Below are 21,404 nucleotides of genomic sequence, written 5' to 3'. Positions count from 1 at the left end.
ACAGACAACGTCGAACCAGTATTGCTTATGGAAGTCTCGAAGGAGATTCTACCAATCAATGTTGTCATGCTGAATGAAATGAAGTTGGCTCTAGAAATTCTAGAAGCCAAGAACGACGAGACATCATGAGATGTTTGGTTCTTGGACAACGACGCTAGCAATCACATGACTAGCGATAAAGAGAAGTTTCTTTGAACTAGAAGAGGCAGTCACCAGAAAGGTGAAGTTCGGAGATGGTTCCACAGTACAAATTCATAAACATCATTAATAAACCAAAACCAAAGGATAATAATAATTCCTAATTATGAAAGAAAAACACACCAAAATTGTCATCATTTGTACGGAAAAAATAATACATAATTAATCAAACAATATAATCTAGAAATTAGTAGATGTGGGGGGAAGGAGAGGGTGGTTGATTCTGCCTCTTCAACAATTCAATTTGTTGTTCGAGATTCTTCAATTTTTGCGACATTTCAGTCCTGTCAACTTTAATTTCAGTAAGCAATTGGCTTCTTTCTGCATCCCTCAATCGAATTTCCTCCAATTCCAGAGTCATTTTTCTCACATCTTCCTATCGTGCCGCAATTTTTGATGCTGCTAGCAAATTCTGGTATGATCGGGACAGTTTCTCTATTTCTCGTACACAACCACCAGCACCAATAATAATTTTTCCAAAATCACCGGCATTGGAAAGGTGATCCATTCTCAGATTCTTCAGTTTCTTTTGCCATAAAAAGTATGTGTTTACTAGCCACCTTCTCATATAGGTTGATTCTGCGTTTGTTATTAAGCTAAAATATGAATACTTTTGCAAACATAAACATGATTGATTCAGATATGTCTTTACATGCGAACTAAACTATTTTGTTACTTTACATGTCTAGATATTGAGTTTTTATAACTACTTGAAGAATGTCATCCATTGTTCTGTATAGCTAGGAAATAATATCGAGCCGATCCTTAATTTTTTTATTCTCTTAATGAAGTTTCTAAGCCAGATCAAATGGTCTTATTGCCCGCAACAAAGAAATCTCCATCCTCATGGTCACGTCTCACTAGTTCAAATTACATTTCAACCATCCAACTATCGAATCATTCAACCATATTCCCTTCAGGATTCAAAATATCATCCCAAAAGCAATATCTGAGTCAAGTGACAACAGCCAAATCTCTTGCTGCTGCTAGAGCTGAAATTCTTGTTGGTATATGTTATCTTCTGTTATCTAAATTGTCTTTAAATTAAAAGATTTGTTCAGTTACTCACTAAAGATTTCACTAAACATATTCAAGAGTACCTTCACGTGGGTAATTTGATGCATCACACAAGTAAGAATGAGTTTAAGATTTATCATTTTTTTTTATTTAGATTTATAATTTCTCCATCTATAAGATTTTGATCATCATTTTACAGGCTGCATGGTTTGCCAATAGGTAATTAATTATATTTTTTCTTTGAGGTTTGTTTATTTTTTTTAATTTATAAATTCAGGAAGTTATCTATTTAAGTTTATTTGAAAAAAAGGGGGAGAGGGGGAGAGAGAGGGAAAGAAAGGGAGAGAGGGAGGGAGAGAGGGGGAGGGAGGGAGAGAAGAAGAGAAGAAGAGAGGAAGAAAGGGAGGGAGAGAATTCTATTATGTTTAAGAAGGGTTTGGGAGTAAATAAATAGTTTAGGATTTATTTGAAAATGTATTTAATAAATGAGGTTGGACGAAAATAAAATGGTGTAAGGGTTGATTTAAATTTTTTTAATAATTGTTGGACAAAATTATAAGGAAAAAAGGTTTGTAGGCATAACTTCATTTTCTATTAGATTTTCATCTGCTTAACTTTACCGACAAATAAAATCTGTCGGTATTTATGTGTCGGAAAGCGTACATTGGTGTAGTGTTTGAAATATTTTGAATAAATTCAACTTTCATGACTTTGTTTGAGGTGCACGCTCTCGTTACTCTTTCCACCCTACTTATTTTTTTTTTTAGATTTTATCAATTTTTTTATAGGCCTATTTTATTTTTAATTAAGTGTTTATTTAGTCATATTTATTTTGTTCTTAATGACTTTATTTAATTCTTTTATCATAGAAAAAGTCAATGTACAGTCTTTTTTATTTTTGCAATTTTCTAAGGATTATCACCTCTTTTCATTTTATCACCTCTGTTCGTTTTGGAATTGTTTTAAAATCTTTGATAAAAACCTTTCATGCATTAAAATTGTAATGGAAGACTTGTTTTTCTTTCTAATTTATTCAATGAATCCATGGTAAAAGTATAAGGAAATTCTGGGTATGAATGGTTGAATTAGATCATGTAAACTAAAGTCTTGTTGATTTGAATTATTTGAATTTAATTTTTAAATATACATTTCATCCTTGGTCATATAAATAAAATCATCTACATAAATATCATATATATATTTTTTAAATTTTTACAAAAATTGGGTTTGTTTAGATATGACCATAATTGGAATTGAATTACATTATAATTCAAAGTAATTGAGCAAGTTTATATGTTTGAAAAGATATTATGCAAAATAATTTGAATAAATATTATCTATGTATCTAAGATATTAGTTTCATACAACTAGTTAAGATTATTGTGAGAAATATTACCGATATTATAGGTATATATCAAAAATACCATACCATAATTTATTGAAAATATTGATTTTTAATTAAGGTTTACAAAAAAAAATGTAAGTTATGGTACAAAATAAAAATACCAAAATTATTTTTACATAAAAAGTATAAGATTTTTAAAATTTAAGTATATGGAGATATACCGAAATAGTATTTATAAATATATATATATATATATATATAAATCAAATCAAAATATAATTATGTTATAATATTATTCAATATATGTTAGGGACGGACCCAGGATTCGGAGGTGGAGTAGGCTTAAAAAAAATTAAGATGGGCTAAAGTAAAAAACGAAATTTTTTTAGATAAAATTGGTAAATTAAGGTATGTTTTACTATTTTTTAATAATTAAATAAATAAAATAGTGAATTTTATTGAATTATTTTTAATAATTAATGGGTAATGTCACATATTAACCGTAAAAAAAAATATTTTTCGGGGTGGATTGAAGCCCACCCGAGCCCCTACATAGATTCGTCCCTAGATAATATATCATCTCTACCTTGACGATAACATTGAAAAAATATTTAACCAAATTTTCAATCTAGCTCTTGGAGCGATGGAAATGAGTGAAAACTAAGTACTTAATTCTTTCAATTATTGTCAAGGATATTTTTGCAATTTCATCATCAACGGTTGTTAGCGAATTTGCTTTTAGTTTAGATAAAAAGAATAGTTGATCTTTTGATGAACAATATGAGTCTTAAAATGGTGGAGGCATTGGAGTGCATAAATGATTGGCTAAAAGAAGATTAATTCAACTTAGAAAAAGATTATACATGTGATGAACTTTGAATTGTTTAATGAAAATTATAAAAACAAATAGTGAGAAATATGTATTATTTAAGTCTAAACTAACTCATATTTATTATTTTTATTATTTAACCTGAATTGTATTATTATCAATTCAAAAAAAAATACAGATATAAATAAGATTGAAGACTGTTTTGAATCTCCCTCTCTTATATCTAACTCATATTTATTATTTTTATTATTTAACATGAATTGTATTATCAATTCAAAAAAAATACAGATATAAATGAGATTGAAGATTGTTTTGAATCTCCCTCTCTTATATCTAATTTATTCTAATTTAAAGATTATATTTATGTTTATTTTTGATAATTTCAATTTTTGTTTATAAATTTGATTTTTAACATTAACTAGTTTATAAAAATATTGGATTTAAAAATAATATTTTATTTTATGATAAATATCTTTAAATTTTATTTTGTATAACTGTTATGTAGTAACTATATTAAATTTATTTTTTATTTAAGTTATTATGTTTTGTAGGTATGAAATGTATAATATAGATACCGTACCGAAATTAAGGTATAATGAAATCAATGTATACCGTAATCAACGTAATATAAATGTATGAAATTTTTTATACCAAAATTTTCGGTAAAATTAAGATATGGATAAAAAATTAAGATATATTATACCGACTCACTCCTAATTAAGATAACTCAAGTATCTAAAGTGTTGTCCTAGTTTAAGTGTTGTAAGAACTAAAAATCTACATCTCAATTTATGAAATTAAAATAATTATTTTGAATTAGTTATAAATAATTAAAATCAAAATAATTAACCCCATGGCCAAAAACTAATTAAAACAATTAATTAGGCTAATTGTTGTGATAATTAAAGCCTAATTAATTAAGGAAAATGATCAAAATAATAAAAATTAAATTATTTGGGATAAATGTTGTACTTATTTATCTCAAAATAATATTAAAAAATAATAAGGGACAAAAATAAATAATTTAGAATGCATTGTTATATCCATTTAATCTCCCAAAATTATTTATTTAACCCTACAAAATACAAAAAATATATATATAATAAATTGAGAAAATATTTTTCATATTTATTTTTATATTTATGTATTTAAAAAGATCAAAATTAATGTGAAAAGGGTGAAAATAAAATTAACTTCAAACAAACCTTAATGTTTTAAAATAAAAATAAATCATAAATTTAGTGTGGTCGAAAATGGAAAAATTGACTGCAACAGGAACCGTGCCCATTAGATGGACTCTGGAATCGCATTAGAGCGCTCCACGTAGCTCGTTATAACCGAAGCAGCGCGCGCCTGGGTCGTAGCAGAATAGGTAACGCCTCGTTAGCCAGGACGCAGACGGATCGCCCAAATGCAAAGACGCTTGACAAAATACCAACAAAATGCCCGAATGCGCTCAAAACGACATCGTTTTGAGTGCCATATTTGTCTCCAACGCGATGCCGAAGAAGATAAGATCAATGACCCATCTTTGATCTTATCTTTTTGGAGCTCCCTCGTTAGTCGACCATTTCGGCTGATTGAAAGCCCAGAATGGTCACCCTACGATTGTGATCATTCCTCCTACAAAAATAGGGATGATTGATCCCTATTCCAGCCAACTTGAAGAAGAACAATCAAAATACATTAATTGGATTTTGGCTGATTCAATCCAATTGAAGCCTCCACCAACTTAGGGCAGCTATAAATAGACCCCCTGAGACATTCTGAATGCAAAAAGATCCACTTTACACCTTCCAATCTTTGATTTTCAGAAATCCGCAATTAAAAGCTTCAAATTTACAATTTTTTTGAAAACTTTGTATAATGTCTTAAAGTTTGGATTTATGCATCCCAACAGCTTCCTTAAGGTCTAGGGAGTGTTCTCCAATCCTTGGTAAGGATCTAATCACCATCTAATTCATATTTATAGTTTGAATTTGAAAATTTTATATTTCAAATTGCATAATGTTTGTTGTTTATGATATTTTATGGATGGAACCGATCCTATGATCATTTAGAAACTATATGGATATAATAGAAACGATCAATAAATTTAAATAACAAAAACACAAATTTGAATTTTTCAAAATAAAAAAAAAAACGGGTTTGTCATTCTTGGGTTAATTTGTTGAAACACGGCCCAAACAGTTTCCCAATATGAGTGTAATGATGTTGGACAACTATTAGGATCATGTTTGATCCATCCTGGTCATGTTTGATCAAAATTAATATTTTCAAAATAATTGAAAATTTTGAGTTCTTCAATTGGTGAAAATGAACAGTCAGTGTTCTTGTTTTGGTATCAATCAAGTATATGTAGTATAAGGAAGATATTAGATAACTCTTTATACTTCAAAACAACTTTAAAATCAAAAACCAAAATTTTTATCACTAACTGTTTTGAACAAATTAATCAACATCCAGGTTGATTCATACCTTGAGATGATGATCAACATATTCTTGGGAGCTTTGTGAAGCTACCAAACCATTGGATCAAAGAATTCAAGCTAAAAAAATAAAAAAATAAAAATTTTAATGTTCTTGAGGACCGAGACTTGTTAGCCTAGGACCGAGAGATCTGTCCGAGCATCCTCGGTCCGAAACAAAACCTAGGACCAAGAATTTCAACTAGACCAAGATGTTCGGCCGATCTTGAGCTAGGACCGAGAGATTAAACTGATGTTCTTGAGCTAGGACCGAGAAATTTGACCGATGATTTTCACCTAGGATCAAGAGGTCCGACCTAGAACTGAGACTCCCGAACCCATAACCAATGGACTTATACAACTCGACCAGGACAGAGAGTTTTATACACCTCGAACGAGGGACTAAGCCCAACAATAGCCTAGGACGAATAGATTTATACACATAGATTACTAAGATCAGCCAAGGACCAAGAGTCCTTAGCACCCAGATTGAGGGACTTTGGCACTTAGACAGAAGATCTTTAGCCTCGACCGAGAGCCTCCTCTACCCGGACCAAGGGTCAGTTGACCTTTCCCTATAAAAACAAACTCGAGGCTTAGGACTCCGGTCCTAAGGCCTGTTTGGTTCCCCTATTCAAAATTCGAAATTATTTTTGTAATTTTGGGACTTCAAATTATTTTCTAAAAATCTTGAAAAATATAGAAAATGCATTTAAAATATTTTTTGGGATATTTCCATAAAAATATTTCGATAAAGGCTCGTTTGGTGTTTATTTCTAAACCCTGATTCTTTTAAAAATGACTAATATTCTTCAGGTATTTTCACTCTAAGTAATCATCAATAACATGTACTAACATTTAAATATTAGTGTTTCAATATTTTAAATAACGCACAAATCTTATACATACTTAGGACTAGAAAATTAATCGATTAAAACTCAAACGTTATACAACCAATTTTAAAAATCCAACTTTATACAAAAATAAAATTTACTCGGTCAAGTGCGAAATTTCTCGGTCGGAAATTGAACCTAGGTCGAAACCTCGTTCGGACGTCAAGGCCATCAAATTGTAGATTTTATAATTTTGTCAAGGGCCCTAATTCTTTTATACAAACACATAAGGAGATTTGTCTAGTTCAAAGTTCATGTATAACATCATCACGATGCTTCATTTGATCGGAATGATGTTCTATTCAAGTCTAACAATTTTGAGAAAAAACGTGTTTTTAATTTTTAAGGTTTAATGAAGGGTAAAAATTTTGCCAATAACTTCCTTATACCTAATAGGATCGAATGAAATAAAAATATGAACATTAGTTGTTTATTTTAACCAATTCAAGAAATAAAAAATTTCATTTTTATAAATAAATTAGTGTTTGATAAAACATGATCGGGATTTCTTGGAATTGGTCTAGATATACCTTTAACATCCTTAAAAACGTGATGGAATGGTTTTTGGGTTGATGTTCTCAAGAATAGAAACCCGATTTTGAAAAAAAAAATCAAAATTAAATTTGGGTACTTTTGATTTAGATTGATTGATTTAGATTAGTTTCAATATAAAACTTGTAAGTGATCTCAGGATTGTTTTCCAATCAAGAAGTTGAACAAGAAGTAGTATATAAAAATGCCTGAACTAAAATGTAAAAATTAAAATTAAAATTCATAAATTAATTTACAATGCGATTGAAAACTTGTAGTGAGTTGGTAAACACTCCTAAACTATTTTAGCAGCCGATTACCAAGAATTGAGCTTTACAACCATATACAATGTTTCAAAATATTCAAGAAAAGCTTTAAAATTTTAATGACATATTTTTTTTTTATAAAAAAGATTGAGGGATTGAGATTGTGATCCTTGCCTTTGGTTTGCCTAAGGGGGTATTTATGGTCTCCTTAGGTCAGTTAACCGATCAAGGGGTTCGAATTTCAGAAGAAAAAAAACCATTAATAAATTTTGTATGTTCTTCATCTATTTGATTGTTATATGTGATGATGAATCTTATGATCATAGGTGAAATGATCACCATGTTAGGGTGATCATTTCACATTTAAATTAGTCGGTTTGGTTGAGTATCAGTCGAGTTCAAATTTAAAAAATCAAAAGTTTCGACTGATCATCATGGTTGTTCGTCGCGAGTATGAAGAAAAACCAGAGCATAAACAACGTCGTTTTGGGTTGAAATGTGAATGCATGGGCATTTCGTCCGTGTTCCATCAACACTCCATTACGTCTAGGTGTCCCGTCATCATTAGAGCTAATGGCGTTGAGGAACTCATTAGTTGTTCTACTTCTTCGCAAACGCGTATGTCCTCCATTGCAGCGGGTGACACGACTATCTTTTGTGCATTGGGTAAGATTCCAACGCACATTCGATGATTTTGTGGTCAGTTGCACTAAATTTTCTTGATTTTGACTTCAATAGATCCCGACCATTTTACACCTTTGTAACTTGTTTGAAATTAATTTTTTTCACTTCCTTTTGGCCCTTTTTCAACCTCAAAAATATTTTAAATAGACAAATTATTTATTTTGTCTATATATTTTAATTTATTTATTTTTAGAATTTTATAAATAATTTTTGGGATAAAATGGATATAATATTTATCCTAAATTATTTAATTTAATTTCGTTTGACACCTTAAAACTAATTTTAGATAAAAATGCATACAACATTTATCACAAATTATTATTTTTTGACCTTTTTAATTAATTGGGATTTAATTATTATAATAATTGTTTCAATTAATTATTTAATCATTTTTTACCTTTATTTTAATTAACTTGAATTTATTTATTCAAGATAATTTATTAAAATTTGTAAATTTGATAAGTGAAATTTTAATGCTTACAACCCTCAAATTAACCATCCTATTCTAACCAAACTAATAAAAAATGTATAAACACTATTAATGTCTATGTAATTATCTTTTTTTTTTTTAAAAAAGAGTTTAAATTTTTTATTCTAACTAAAAAACATTATAAAAATTATATTTTCACTATTAATTTATATTGCATAACACAAAACTAATTTGAAAATTAAGGTTTTAAGTTAAAAGCTTATATATATAATTTCTAATATTATCTTTTAAATTTAACCGTTTCAAGTTTTATGATTGGGTAACTAGCAAATTTTAAACCCGGTTCGAAGATTATCCCTAGACACTAGTTCATCCTATGGCTCGCCTTCTGGGAAAGACTCAACACTCGTGATCGTATCAGCAAGTATATGAGCATCCCGAATACGAACTGTCTTCTATGTAGAGGAAATGAAGAAACCATAGATCACCTATTCGGGAGCTACTGTATTGCTTCAAAGCTTTGGGACAGATTCTATAAAAGTCTGGAGCTGATCAGTTTCCCGAGCGAATGGAATGAAATCAAAAATGAAACACTACTCAAAGTCAAGGGAAATAAATTTGCAACAAGTGTGTTCAAGTGCGGCTTTGGAGCAGTGGTGTATAACATTTGACAAGAACGGAATGCAAGGGTATATGATAGAACCCGCAGGAGCGTTGAAGAGTTATAGAAAGATATTGTATCGGATTGTAGTAAAAAAGTAACATTTAAGGGCGGTTTTTACCGCCGTTATTGTATAATTTACCACTACTAAAAGACAATTACGGCGGTAAAATTACCGTAGTCAACCGCCGTTAATAGTTCCGCCGTTAAAGAGATTTTGACAATTAAGGGCGGTAAATTTACCGCAGATACTAGCTTTTAACTGCGGTTTATAAAACTGCAATTAATAGTCTTTAACTGCGGTTTACAAGACCGCAGTTAATAGTTTCTAACTGCAGTTCCTAAAACCATAGTAAATTGTTTACTTATAAAGGCGGGATTTTCACCGCAAGTAATAGTTTCTAACTGCGGTTTACAAACCGCAGTTAATAGTGGCTATAAAGGCGGTAAAAAACTGTAGTTAATAGTTAGTCTTTAACTTATGTTTAATAACCACAATTAATAGTGTTCATAAGTTAACAATTAGTTGGCTATATATAAAAACAATATTTTTACCACAAATAATTGTCTCTAATTACTAATTAGAGTTTGAAAATAAGTGTAGTTAATAGTCAATTGGCAACAATAAAAATCATTCAAAATGATATTGTATAATTAACACTCCATTTTTATATTATAATATTACCTAAAAATATAATTATATCCAAATATAAGTACATCAAAATATAATTATATAGTATTTAAAGTCATAAAAAATAAACATTATTATAGCAATAAAAATGATCAAATTCCAAGAACTAAGTAAAATATTTACTATATTAAATAAATTGATATAAATTACATTTAATAAATTAATTGGAAGAGAGAATTCATATTTAGCGCTGCAAATTTCCCTCAAAGAAATTTTATTGTTCCATCTATTTGTCCTTGTCTTAAATTGGACGTCTTGGAAGTCCTTGTTCCAAAAAAGATCACTATCACTTAAATAAAATTATGGAGAAAACGAGGAAATGAATTTAGAACATTCATTAGTTTTTTCAAATTTATATCAATGACAACCACATTTTGATAACCTAAAATTCATAAATAAAGTTAATTATATTCAATGACCAAATTTCTTTCATGCTTATATTAATACACCATAACCCAACTTAATAAATGCATCTTTACAAACTTACAAATAATCATTATCTACAAGATGGAGGACCTAACCGATGAAACAAAAGTATTATACTTACAAAGTATTATACTTGCAATGCAGAAATCTTCTTCAAATAGGGAATGTAGATAATGCGCAAAAGATAATAGGAATTTAGATAGTCAACTAGAGTAGGTTGAAGCTCCACAAAAAGAGGAAGGTGAAACCGTGGAGAAGAAAATGGAAGACTGGGCGAAGTGGAATAAATAACCCTTAATTCCTTAATATTTTTATTATTTTATATAATTAAAAATAGAGGAGTGATAGAGTGAGGGAATTTGGTGAGGGAATTTGAAAAATGTAAATGAAGGTTGAAAAATGTAAAAGTGGGAGGAAAGAGAAAAAAAAAATTATTTGATTTTTTCAGCGAATAAGATTATGCCAAGTTATTCCCTCATCAAATTCCCTTACCAAATTCCCTCGCTAATCATTTCTCTTAAAAATAACATAATATTAAATACAATAATTCTCAATTATATTTATAAATTTACATATTATATAACTGAAAGATATTATATGCATTTCAATATTTTTTAATTAAATTCTTATATTTTTTTTATTCATATTTAAAAATTAAAAATTTTATTTTATTTTATAAAGTACAAATATTATAAAAAATAAACACTAATATTAATTAAAACTAATATATAATTATAAATTTTATAAATATAAAAAATATTTATATTCTCGTACTAAAAAGTTTATATTTTTTTGTTGCTTTTATTATTACTTATAATTACCAGATTATTAACAATCCTAAATATTTATCTAAACATAAATTAGAAATAAAATAAAAAAATACTTTCACACACTTTCTTAATTAGTTTTTATTTTTTTTAATTTTCATTAATTAAAAACCAAAAATATTTTTATTGTTTTTTATAATTTATAAATTAAAATACAAAAAATATTATTAATAATTAAACAAATTACAATTTAAAATACCTTTGAGTTTAAACTAAATTCAAAAATAAATATAACAAAAATGCTAAATAAATAATTGATGACAATTTATCTCCAATAATCAATAAGAAAATAGTCATTGAAATGATCAAATCTTCATTAAAAAAATTTATGAAGGTAAATGAGATAAAAATGACTAGTCTTCCATATTTTTAGAATTTATTTGATAAAGTGTTTATCATAATATATATCAAATTATAAAAGTTTACACAATATAAAGAGTTTATTTTAATATATATATATAATTTTATAAAAGTAATTTAGATATAAATTTTGACTAAAATGATAGAGAGTTTATCTTCAATTAAAATATATGAATATTATATATATATATATATATATTATTTGTAAATATGATTAAATTATTTAATATAAAATTAATCTTAAATAAAAAAAATTAAAAATATATATATAATTGTAATGAACTCTACAAATTACCTAGTTTTATGACGTTTGTTATCTATATAAATATAAAGTTATAAATTAGACTTTTGTTATTAATTAAAATTTAATTTTATGATTAATTTGAGATGAATTAGTCTATTATTTAATTAGTGATTAAATATTAATAAGATTTAATATTATTTTTAGCATTATTTATAAACTAATTATATATAAAATTATGAAACTAAATTTTTTTATCGATATAATAGTTTAATATTTAAATTTATAATAATATATAATTATTGAATCAATCACTATATATATTTTATAATAATAAATATATTATTGGTTATAACTAATTTCATTATGGTTTAAAGTCTTAATAATGTTAATTAGTATATATATATTTATTATATTATTTCAAGAATTTAATTAAAATATAAGTTAAAAAAATAATACAACAAAATGCTAAGTAAATAATTGATAACAATTTATCCCCATTAATCAATAAAAAAATAATCTTGACAATATCAAATCTCCATTAAACATATTTTAAGAATCTAAATGAAATAAAAATGACTAATTATTCATATTTTTAGATTTTATTTCACTTAAAAAGATAATAGTGAATACCAAATTATATAAAGGTTTATAAAAAATGATAAATAGTTTATCTTAATATATATTTATATATTATTTTATAAAAGACATAATTTAAATATAAATTTTGATTAAAATGATAAAATGTTTATCTTCAATTAAAATAAATATAATATATATATTATATTATTTGAAATTTAGATATAATATTTGTAAATGTGATTAAATTATTTACCATTAATTGTGATAATTACATTAACTAATCTTAAATTAAAAAATATTTAAAATCTTTATATAATTGTGATTCACATAACAAATTACTTTGTATAAGACATTTGTTATATATAAATATAAATTTATAAACTAGATTTTTTTATTATTTTGAATTTTATTTTATAAACTAATTAGTGATGAATTAGTCTATTAAATTAGTGAAAGAAAAAATATTAATAACATTTAATATTATTTTTAGTATTATTTATAAACTAAATGTATATAAAATTATGAAACTAAATTTAATTTAAATTTAATCGATATAATAGGTTAATATTTTAATTTATAATTAAATATAATTATTGATAAAGTAACTTCTTTAAACTTATATTTAAATTAAATTTCTAAGATAATGCATAGAAATAATCTTATTTAGCTTTTTAAATTAAATTAATATTTATTTTTAACTTACTTTTATACAAAAAAATAAAAAATAAAATTATATATACATATGAGGGAGGATTGGGAGGGAATTTAGGGGAGGGAATGACGTATTAATTGGTTGAAAAAATTAAATAACTTTCTCTCTTCTACTTTTTATTTTCCTTAAACTCTTTCATTTTTTTCAACTTCAAATCATTTTCTTTCATCGTATATAATTTATATATATATAATATATATATATATATTCAATATTTCATTTTAATTAATAAATATACCAGCATATATATACTTGTAACTACATTACAGTTTAAAAGTCTTAATATTGGTTAATATATATATATATATTTATTACATTATTTTATGAATTTAATTAGAATATAAATTTAAAAAATAATACAACAAAAATTCTAAATAAATATTTAATAACAATTTATCTCCATTTATTAATAAAAAAATAGTCTTCACAATATCAAATCTTCATTAAACATATTTTAACTTACTTTTATACAAAAAATAAAAAATAAAATTATATATACATATGAGGGAGGATTGGGAGGGAACTTAGGGGAGGGAATGACGTATTAATTGGTTGAAAAAATTAAATAACTTTCTCTCTTCTACTTTTTATTTTCCTTAAACTCTTTCATTTTTTTCAACTTCAAATCATTTTCTTTCATCGTATATAATATATATATATATAATATATATATATTTTCAATATTTCATTTTAATTAATAAATATACTAGCATATATATACTTGTAACTCCATTACAGTTTAAAAGTCTTAATATTGGTTAATATATATATATATATATATATATATATATACATATATATATATATATATATTACATTATTTTATGAATTTAATTAGAATATAAATTTAAAAAATAATACAACAAAAATTCTAAATAAATATTTGATAAAAATTTATCTCCATTTATTAATAAAAAAAATAGTCTTCACAATATCAAATCTTCATTAAACATATTTTAATAATGTAAATAAAAAAAAACTAGTTTTCTATATTTTTAAAATTTATTTGAGTTAAAAAATATAATAGTGCATACTAAATTATAAAGGTTAAAAAATAATAAATATTATATATATCTATATATATTATTTTATAAAAGTAATTAGTAATAAATTAGTCTATTATTTAATTAGTCATTAATTACGAGAGAGAAAAATATTAATAAGATTTAATATTATTTTTAGAATTATTTATAAACTTAATCAAATGGGTAGGATATAAAACTATATATAAATACGAAGTCTTAATATAATATTTTATTATTTTATAAGTATATATATTTTAATTAACTTATCTAATATTTTCTTTTAAAACTTATCTCAATTAATTTTTAAAATAATAAAAATTAAAATTTTTTAATAATTTTTTTTTATGATTTATAATAATATAAGACTTTTAAATGTGGATCTATATGAAGCAGTTAAACGTAAGATTTTAACTGAGGTATAAAAAAAAAAACCATAGTTAGAGATAAGACTTTAACTACGGTATAAAAAACCGTAGTTAAAGATAAGAATTTTAAGTACGGTTTTTATATACCACAGTTAAATGTAAGACTTTTAAAGACGGTTTTATATACCGTAATTAAATGTAAGACTTTTAAAGGCGGTTTTATATACCACAGTTAAAAACAAGGTATTAACTACGGTTTTAAATACCGCCGTAAATTTTCGCCGTTAAAAACACATTTTTTACTAGTGGCAGCGCCCTCGCGGGAACGTGGACAAGAATCCAAGCACGGAGCAGAACTGGAATATCTGTAGGAACTGGAATTTACTATTTTTTAAACTCACTAGAATTGAAAGCATTGTAATCAGATAATTCATTTATGTTTTTAGCTTTTTAGCTTTTACTCAGAATGTTACGACTTCAAAATTATTTTAGGCATGTCTAGAATGATCTCTTAAACTCGTTTTTTTTTTCCATTTTTGAGAATTTTTAATAAAATGACGCTAAGTCGTTTTTCCAAAAAAAATATTAAACTCAGTTCGTGTATTCTATCCGAACGAATTGTATGTTGCGGTGCGATGATCTAATAAAACTACGTGTATATATATAAATTATAAAATTAATACAAAAATGAGAATGGTAGTTTTTGGATTGCTCAACTTTAACTCCTTGATAAGATTGGGTCCGGTTTTAGTTAGGTGTTGTCAACTATAACTATAGGATTGGTAAAAAAAATGAAATAGACTATTTGAAAGATTGTTTATTTTTTCAAAGTAAAGTTCATATTTATATTTATGAAATCTCTTTAAAATGCTAAAGTTTTTGTTTATTGTAAAACAATTATAATATTCAATAAGAGTTTTATAAATACCTCTCTTGCAAGTTAAATTAACACAAAAACATCTCCCAAAATGGATACAAGAAAAAATTTAAGTGTTCCAAGTTTTCTTGGATCATTTGTGATTATTCTTCTTACATGCACTTATGGGCTGGAACCAAAGGCACATTTTAATATTTTCTTTATCTATTATATTTTATTTACATTATAAGGGTTAACATTTAATATTTTTATTTCATCTAAATAAATCAAATAGTATTACCATTAAATGAATACCATAAAATTATAATTGTCAATAAATATATTCCTATAGCATACAAGTAGCATTACTAGGAACAATATCAAAATAGTAATAATAGATTTAATATTAAAAGTAAATATTTTTTAGACTTGGAAAGCTAGAATGACCCATATGATTTCTACTTAAATTTTTAGATTTAAATTGTTTTATATAAAAATTAAATATATTTAAAAATTTTAAATATTGGAGTTGAAACAATACTATATCTTTTCAATGTTGGGAGTAATTATAAGCACTATATGTGATGTTTTTAATAGAATATGTTAGGAATCCATTAATAAGAATATGGGCACAATACTGACAATATAGGAAATCTTGAACCAAATTTTTAGTAATGAATATGGCACATTGAAATTTACTTGAGAAATTATTTGTATTAATATTCACTATTTCTCAAGCTTGATCTACACATAATAATCCCAATAAATAAGAGAAATCATCAATAGTAAGAAAATAAGAGTTTATCATACTCATAAGTAAATATTTTGGTAAAATTAGATAATAGGTATGAGGATAAACCTAAACATTCTGAAATCCTAGATAAATAATTATTTTACCTAATTTTATTAGTTCAACGAATTAATATGATCTTATATTTAGAATATCTTTCAAATATCAAATAAAATAAAGAATATATTTTTTTTATACATATTCACATTATATGTTCGATGTGCTAATTAGAGATGATAATATATATGGATTAGGGCAAACAACATTTATCATTCCCGTCTCGTTCTAATTCATAATTTTTTTACTACCCTTTTCTTGACCCGTTGTATTTTAAGGAATCATCGCGGGTCATCATTTATACTATATTATTTAAATAAAAAATTATATAATATATATTATAAATTTATATCATTATAAAATATAAACACAAAACTATTAAAAAATATATAAAAAATGTTAGTGTTATTATATATTAAATTATATTTATTAATGTTCAGGGTGATATCATAACAAAGTTCATGTCATTTTCGTCCTATTCACGATCACTACGTGTCCATTTAGGAAAAATCAATGTAAAAAGAATAATTATGATCAGAAATTGTAGAACCTAATGTAATTGTTATTTTTAGTAGTAACTAGTTCATAAAATATGTGGTTAAAGTTTATTATTTTCATTCATAGTATCTTACCAGTTATATATATTGAATTTTTCATTAATAATATCTTACCAATTCTCTCCCTCTCTCTCTGTATATATATATTTTGACATATACATTATGTTTATATAGGAATATATCGTGTATATGGGACACTTGAAAGTAACATTGGGTATCTCTCCATCTCTCTTGCACTTGAATTTTCTAAATAAAACTTTTGACAGGTAATAATATTAATAATATAAACTTTTATAAAAATTGAGATTATTATCTCTATCTATCCTTAATATAATTTAGATCAAATTTATGTTTTGATATTTTTTTTTTAGAAGCAAATCTTCGCCAAAACTTATTTACAGTTATAAGAATAGTTTCAATGCATTTGTCGCTCTATTAACAAATGACGAAGTTCAAAAGATATCATGTAAGCTTGTTGATTATTTCTTATTTGTATTATTTTATATAAACACTATATTAAAATTATACCGTTATCATTTACATTCATCAATTTAATGAATTTTCAGTAATGAAAGGAGTAATATCTGTCTTTCCTAATAAAATCAACCATATACTTACAACAAAATCTTGGGATTTTATTGGATTTCCTCAAACGGTTAAAAGACAAAACACAGTTGAAAGCGATATTATTATTGGAGTACTGGATACTGGAATATGGCCAGAATCGAATAGCTTTATAGATGAAGGGTTTGGACCACCCCCAAGTAAATGGAAGGGTTCTTGTGAAGGGCTAACTAATTTCACTTGCAATAAGTAAGATATGTTATTTTTTATGAATTATTTGAATTAAATTAAAAAAACTAACCTTTTCTTTAATTATTTATAATATGTTCAGATGTTAAAAAATGTCACTCTAAGACTATCATATTTTTAAGGAGTAAATAAAGTTTAATAAAAAATATAATGGTTAGATATTACCCTCTACATGTAGCAAAATAATCGGAGCAAGGTACTACAATAAAGATAAAGACTTCAACAAAGATGATATTGAGTCTCCTAGAGACACAGATGGTCATGGAACTCATGTAGCATCAATTATAGCTGGTGGCCTTGTTAGTACAAGCTTCTATGGTCTTGCTAATGGTACAGCTCGAGGAGGAGTCCCTTCTTCTCGAATCGCGGTATATAAAGTATGTTGGTCAACCGGTTGCTTTTCTAGCGACATCATGGCAGCATTTGATGATGCCATAAACGATGGGGTTGACATAATATCATGTTCTCTCGAAGGCATTGCTAGCGACTATTTTAATGATGCAATACATATTGGATCTTTTCACGCAATGAGTAAAGGAATTTTAACTACAATGGCTGGCGGAAACAATGGTCCGAAAATTGGAACTATATCTAATGTTTCTCCATGGTCAATTACAGTTGCAGCAAGCAGGACTAATCGTAAATTTATTACCAATCTGAAGTTGGGTGATGGTACAACATTAGAAGTGAGTTTTTCTCTATCATTTCTTTTATTTTAGCAAAGTCTGGATATAATGTATTTATTAGTCATTTAATTGTTTATTCATTTCTCTAATGCAGGGATTTTCAGTGAACACTTTTGATCCTAATGGTTTCTCTCCTATAGTGCATGCTGCTAATGTGAAAACGAGAGGCTTCTGTGTTCCTAGGTTTAGGTACTGCAAAATATTCTCTCTTTTATCTCTTTTAAAAAACTTTATTACAAAACATCCTAATACAATGATGTTATAATAGATAAACATATATTTGATAGCTATATATATATTTAATATTTAGTTTCATGAGTTCTTTTTTTCTCAATAATATTGTTATTTAGAAAATAATTATATTTTACATTCATTTTTAAAAATTATTTTAAATAATAAATCAAATTATTAACTGATAAAGTTAATGACTTCTTTTCTATCAACATTATTTTATGAAATATAAATAATTGTGATTTAATCTAAAAAAAAATATTATTGTAGCAAATAATCAATTTGATTTTTTTTATGTTTGATGAATTAATAGCTTAACAAAGTTATATTTATTTTTATATTAAAAAGATTAATTAAGAATTATCTCTTTAGTAAATCAAATATTTAATTCCATTAATCTCTTATTATCCTTAAAACTAAACAATAATATATAATAGGAAAATAATATAGATATATGTAATTTGATAATTTAATTGTTAAAAATCTTACTTATAAGATAAAACCCACTTACATCGATTTTATTGTGAACTCTGTAAGTTAAAGCAATGATTATTAACGTGAGTTCGTACTCTGTCCTAAATTAAAAATTAAATAAATGAATAGGTTTGTTTACATTTTTAAATATAATTTTCATTTTGATTCTTGTAAAGTTTATATGCATATTGTAGCATTATATAAAGTAAATTTATTATTTTCATTTATACCTTAAGCTTCCAAAGTTGTTAAATCAAATCCATTTTTCCTTCCTCTTAGGGTTTTATACTCGTATTGCTCTCATACACTTGCAGGTTCTGCCGTCCAAAATCACTTGATGCACGATTGGTAAAAGGTAAAATTATAGTTGATGACGAAACTAATATAGAAGAAACAGCTCTTTTAGCTGCTGGAGCAGTTGGTATGGTGATACAAGGAAATATATCTTCTTCAACATTAATTACTAAGGTTTTTTCCCTTCCTACAACTTTGGTTGGCCATGAGGAAGGAAGACAAATCTTGAACTATATTAATAGAACAAGGTATATATATATATAGCACTATAAAATAATTCTATTTCTTTTGGGATATAATTTACTCTTTGATTTTTTTTTGTATGAAATAGAAATGCAACTGCAAGCATAATGAAGAGCTATGAAATTGTTGATGAGTTTGCACCATATATTTCACCTGCCTCATCTAGGGGACCAAATACTATATCATTTGGCATCCTCAAGGTTGTATAAGTTATCCTCATTGTTTATACCCTTTTCTTATACTGTAGGTTAAAAGATGGTGTTTCATCCTTGTGAAAATGATTTTGATCAACCTTAATTACAACAGGAATTTTATCTATATAATAAATTAAAAAAAAAAGATTAACGTTATCTATCTATTATTTTGAATTTTCTTGGTTGTGATTTTCTTTAACGAAAATAGTGATTTCTTGGTTGCGATTTTCTTAAACAAAAATAAAGATTAGAAGTTTCTCATTAGTAATGTATTCAAGATAAAATAAACTATACAAAAGTTTATTTCTCTTATTGTAGCCGGATTTGTCTGCACCTGGCAATAACATATTGGCAGCGAGTACACTTGCGAATTCTCCTACGAATCAAAAAATGGATAGAAGAAGAGTTCCTTATTCAATCAAATCGGGCACATCAATGGCCTGCCCACATGTTAGTGCCGCGGCTGCATATGTCAAATCTTTTAATCCATCGTGGTCTCCATCAGCTATAAAATCGGCTCTTATGACAACCGGTATTTATTTAACGTATAACTCACTTATTCTATTCAATTTCTTAAATATTATTTATATTTTTCTCTACAAAATTGTCTTGGCAGCATTCACCATGAGTGCAATGAAAACTCTAGAAAAAGAATTTGGTTATGGAGCAGGACTCATAAATCCTATAGCGGCGATCGATCCTGGACTTGTATATGATGCCAATAAAGAGGATTATATACAGTTCTTGTGCAGTCTAGAATATACCAATCAACAAATGCACTATCTTACGGGTGACAATAGCACATGCACCAAGTTTGTGAAACAATATGACTGGAATCTTAATATGCCTTCATTTTGTTTCCTTACCCTTCCGTTGAAAAATTTTAAGGTCACATTTCTTAGGAAAGTTACAAACGTGGGCTTGACATCGACTACTTACAATGTCAAAATTGATTCTTCAGAGAAATTGAAAATACATGTTTTTCCCGATACACTCTCTTTCACTAGTGTCGGACAAACTCAATCATTCACGGTGACGGTTGAGGGGATAATTCCTCCATTGACAATTGTTAGTGCTTCTTTGTCATGGGTAGACTCCACACACAAAGTGAGAAGCCCCATTGTTATTTATACATTATAAACAACTAAAGTAATATATGAAACCAAAATAATGGAAAACATTGGTTTATGATATAAAAATAAGGCAAAGATTAAAGACCATATTGAAAATGTGTGATTTTATGATAATGTTGTGTTCTTGAATAATATTTTGTTTATGGAGACTGTGTCTCAAAACTATGTTGGTGGTAATATGCATTATATTATTTAGAGTCTTGTCTTTTCAAATGTTTTAAAATATAATTTAAGATGTCGTTATTTTCTCTATTATTTGGTATTCTTACCCATTTTAACTTTTAACACTCATTTTTACATTATAATACTATTTTTATAAGAAAGAGAACTATAATTAAATTAAAAAGAGTCATTACAAAATAAAATCCAAAGAGGATTAGGAAAAACGATAAGAAAGAAAAGTGTTGCAATGTTTTACTATCCAATCAACCACAAAATTGGATTCTTTATGAATAAATGTTGTGTTGATTTCCAAATGATGTTGAAGTTGAAATTTAATATCACATATCATAGGGGCTCATTCTA

At 26.1% G+C, this 21,404-nt stretch overlaps 1 protein-coding gene across 1 annotated transcript; it reads left to right on the top strand.

Moving 5' to 3' along the window:
- The first annotated feature begins 1,006 nt into the window (after positions 1 to 1,006).
- On the top strand, positions 1,007 to 20,886 carry LOC124935237 (subtilisin-like protease SBT4.4). Its single transcript, XM_047475684.1, has 11 exons — positions 1,007 to 1,205; positions 1,250 to 1,308; positions 1,415 to 1,434; positions 17,183 to 17,277; positions 17,378 to 17,624; positions 17,803 to 18,310; positions 18,405 to 18,499; positions 19,330 to 19,557; positions 19,641 to 19,752; positions 20,065 to 20,278; positions 20,363 to 20,886. Exons 1-11 carry the CDS (start codon positions 1,007 to 1,009, stop codon positions 20,884 to 20,886), a joined length of 2,301 nt encoding a protein of 766 aa, XP_047331640.1.
- The last annotated feature ends 518 nt before the right edge of the window (positions 20,887 to 21,404 follow it).

This window comes from Impatiens glandulifera, chromosome 4, assembly GCF_907164915.1.
Source record: "Impatiens glandulifera chromosome 4, dImpGla2.1, whole genome shotgun sequence".
In the NCBI taxonomy this organism is placed as follows: Eukaryota; Viridiplantae; Streptophyta; class Magnoliopsida; order Ericales; family Balsaminaceae; genus Impatiens; species Impatiens glandulifera.
The sequence above is the reverse complement of the archived record's forward strand: the minus strand, read 5'-3'. Positions and strand labels throughout refer to the sequence as shown.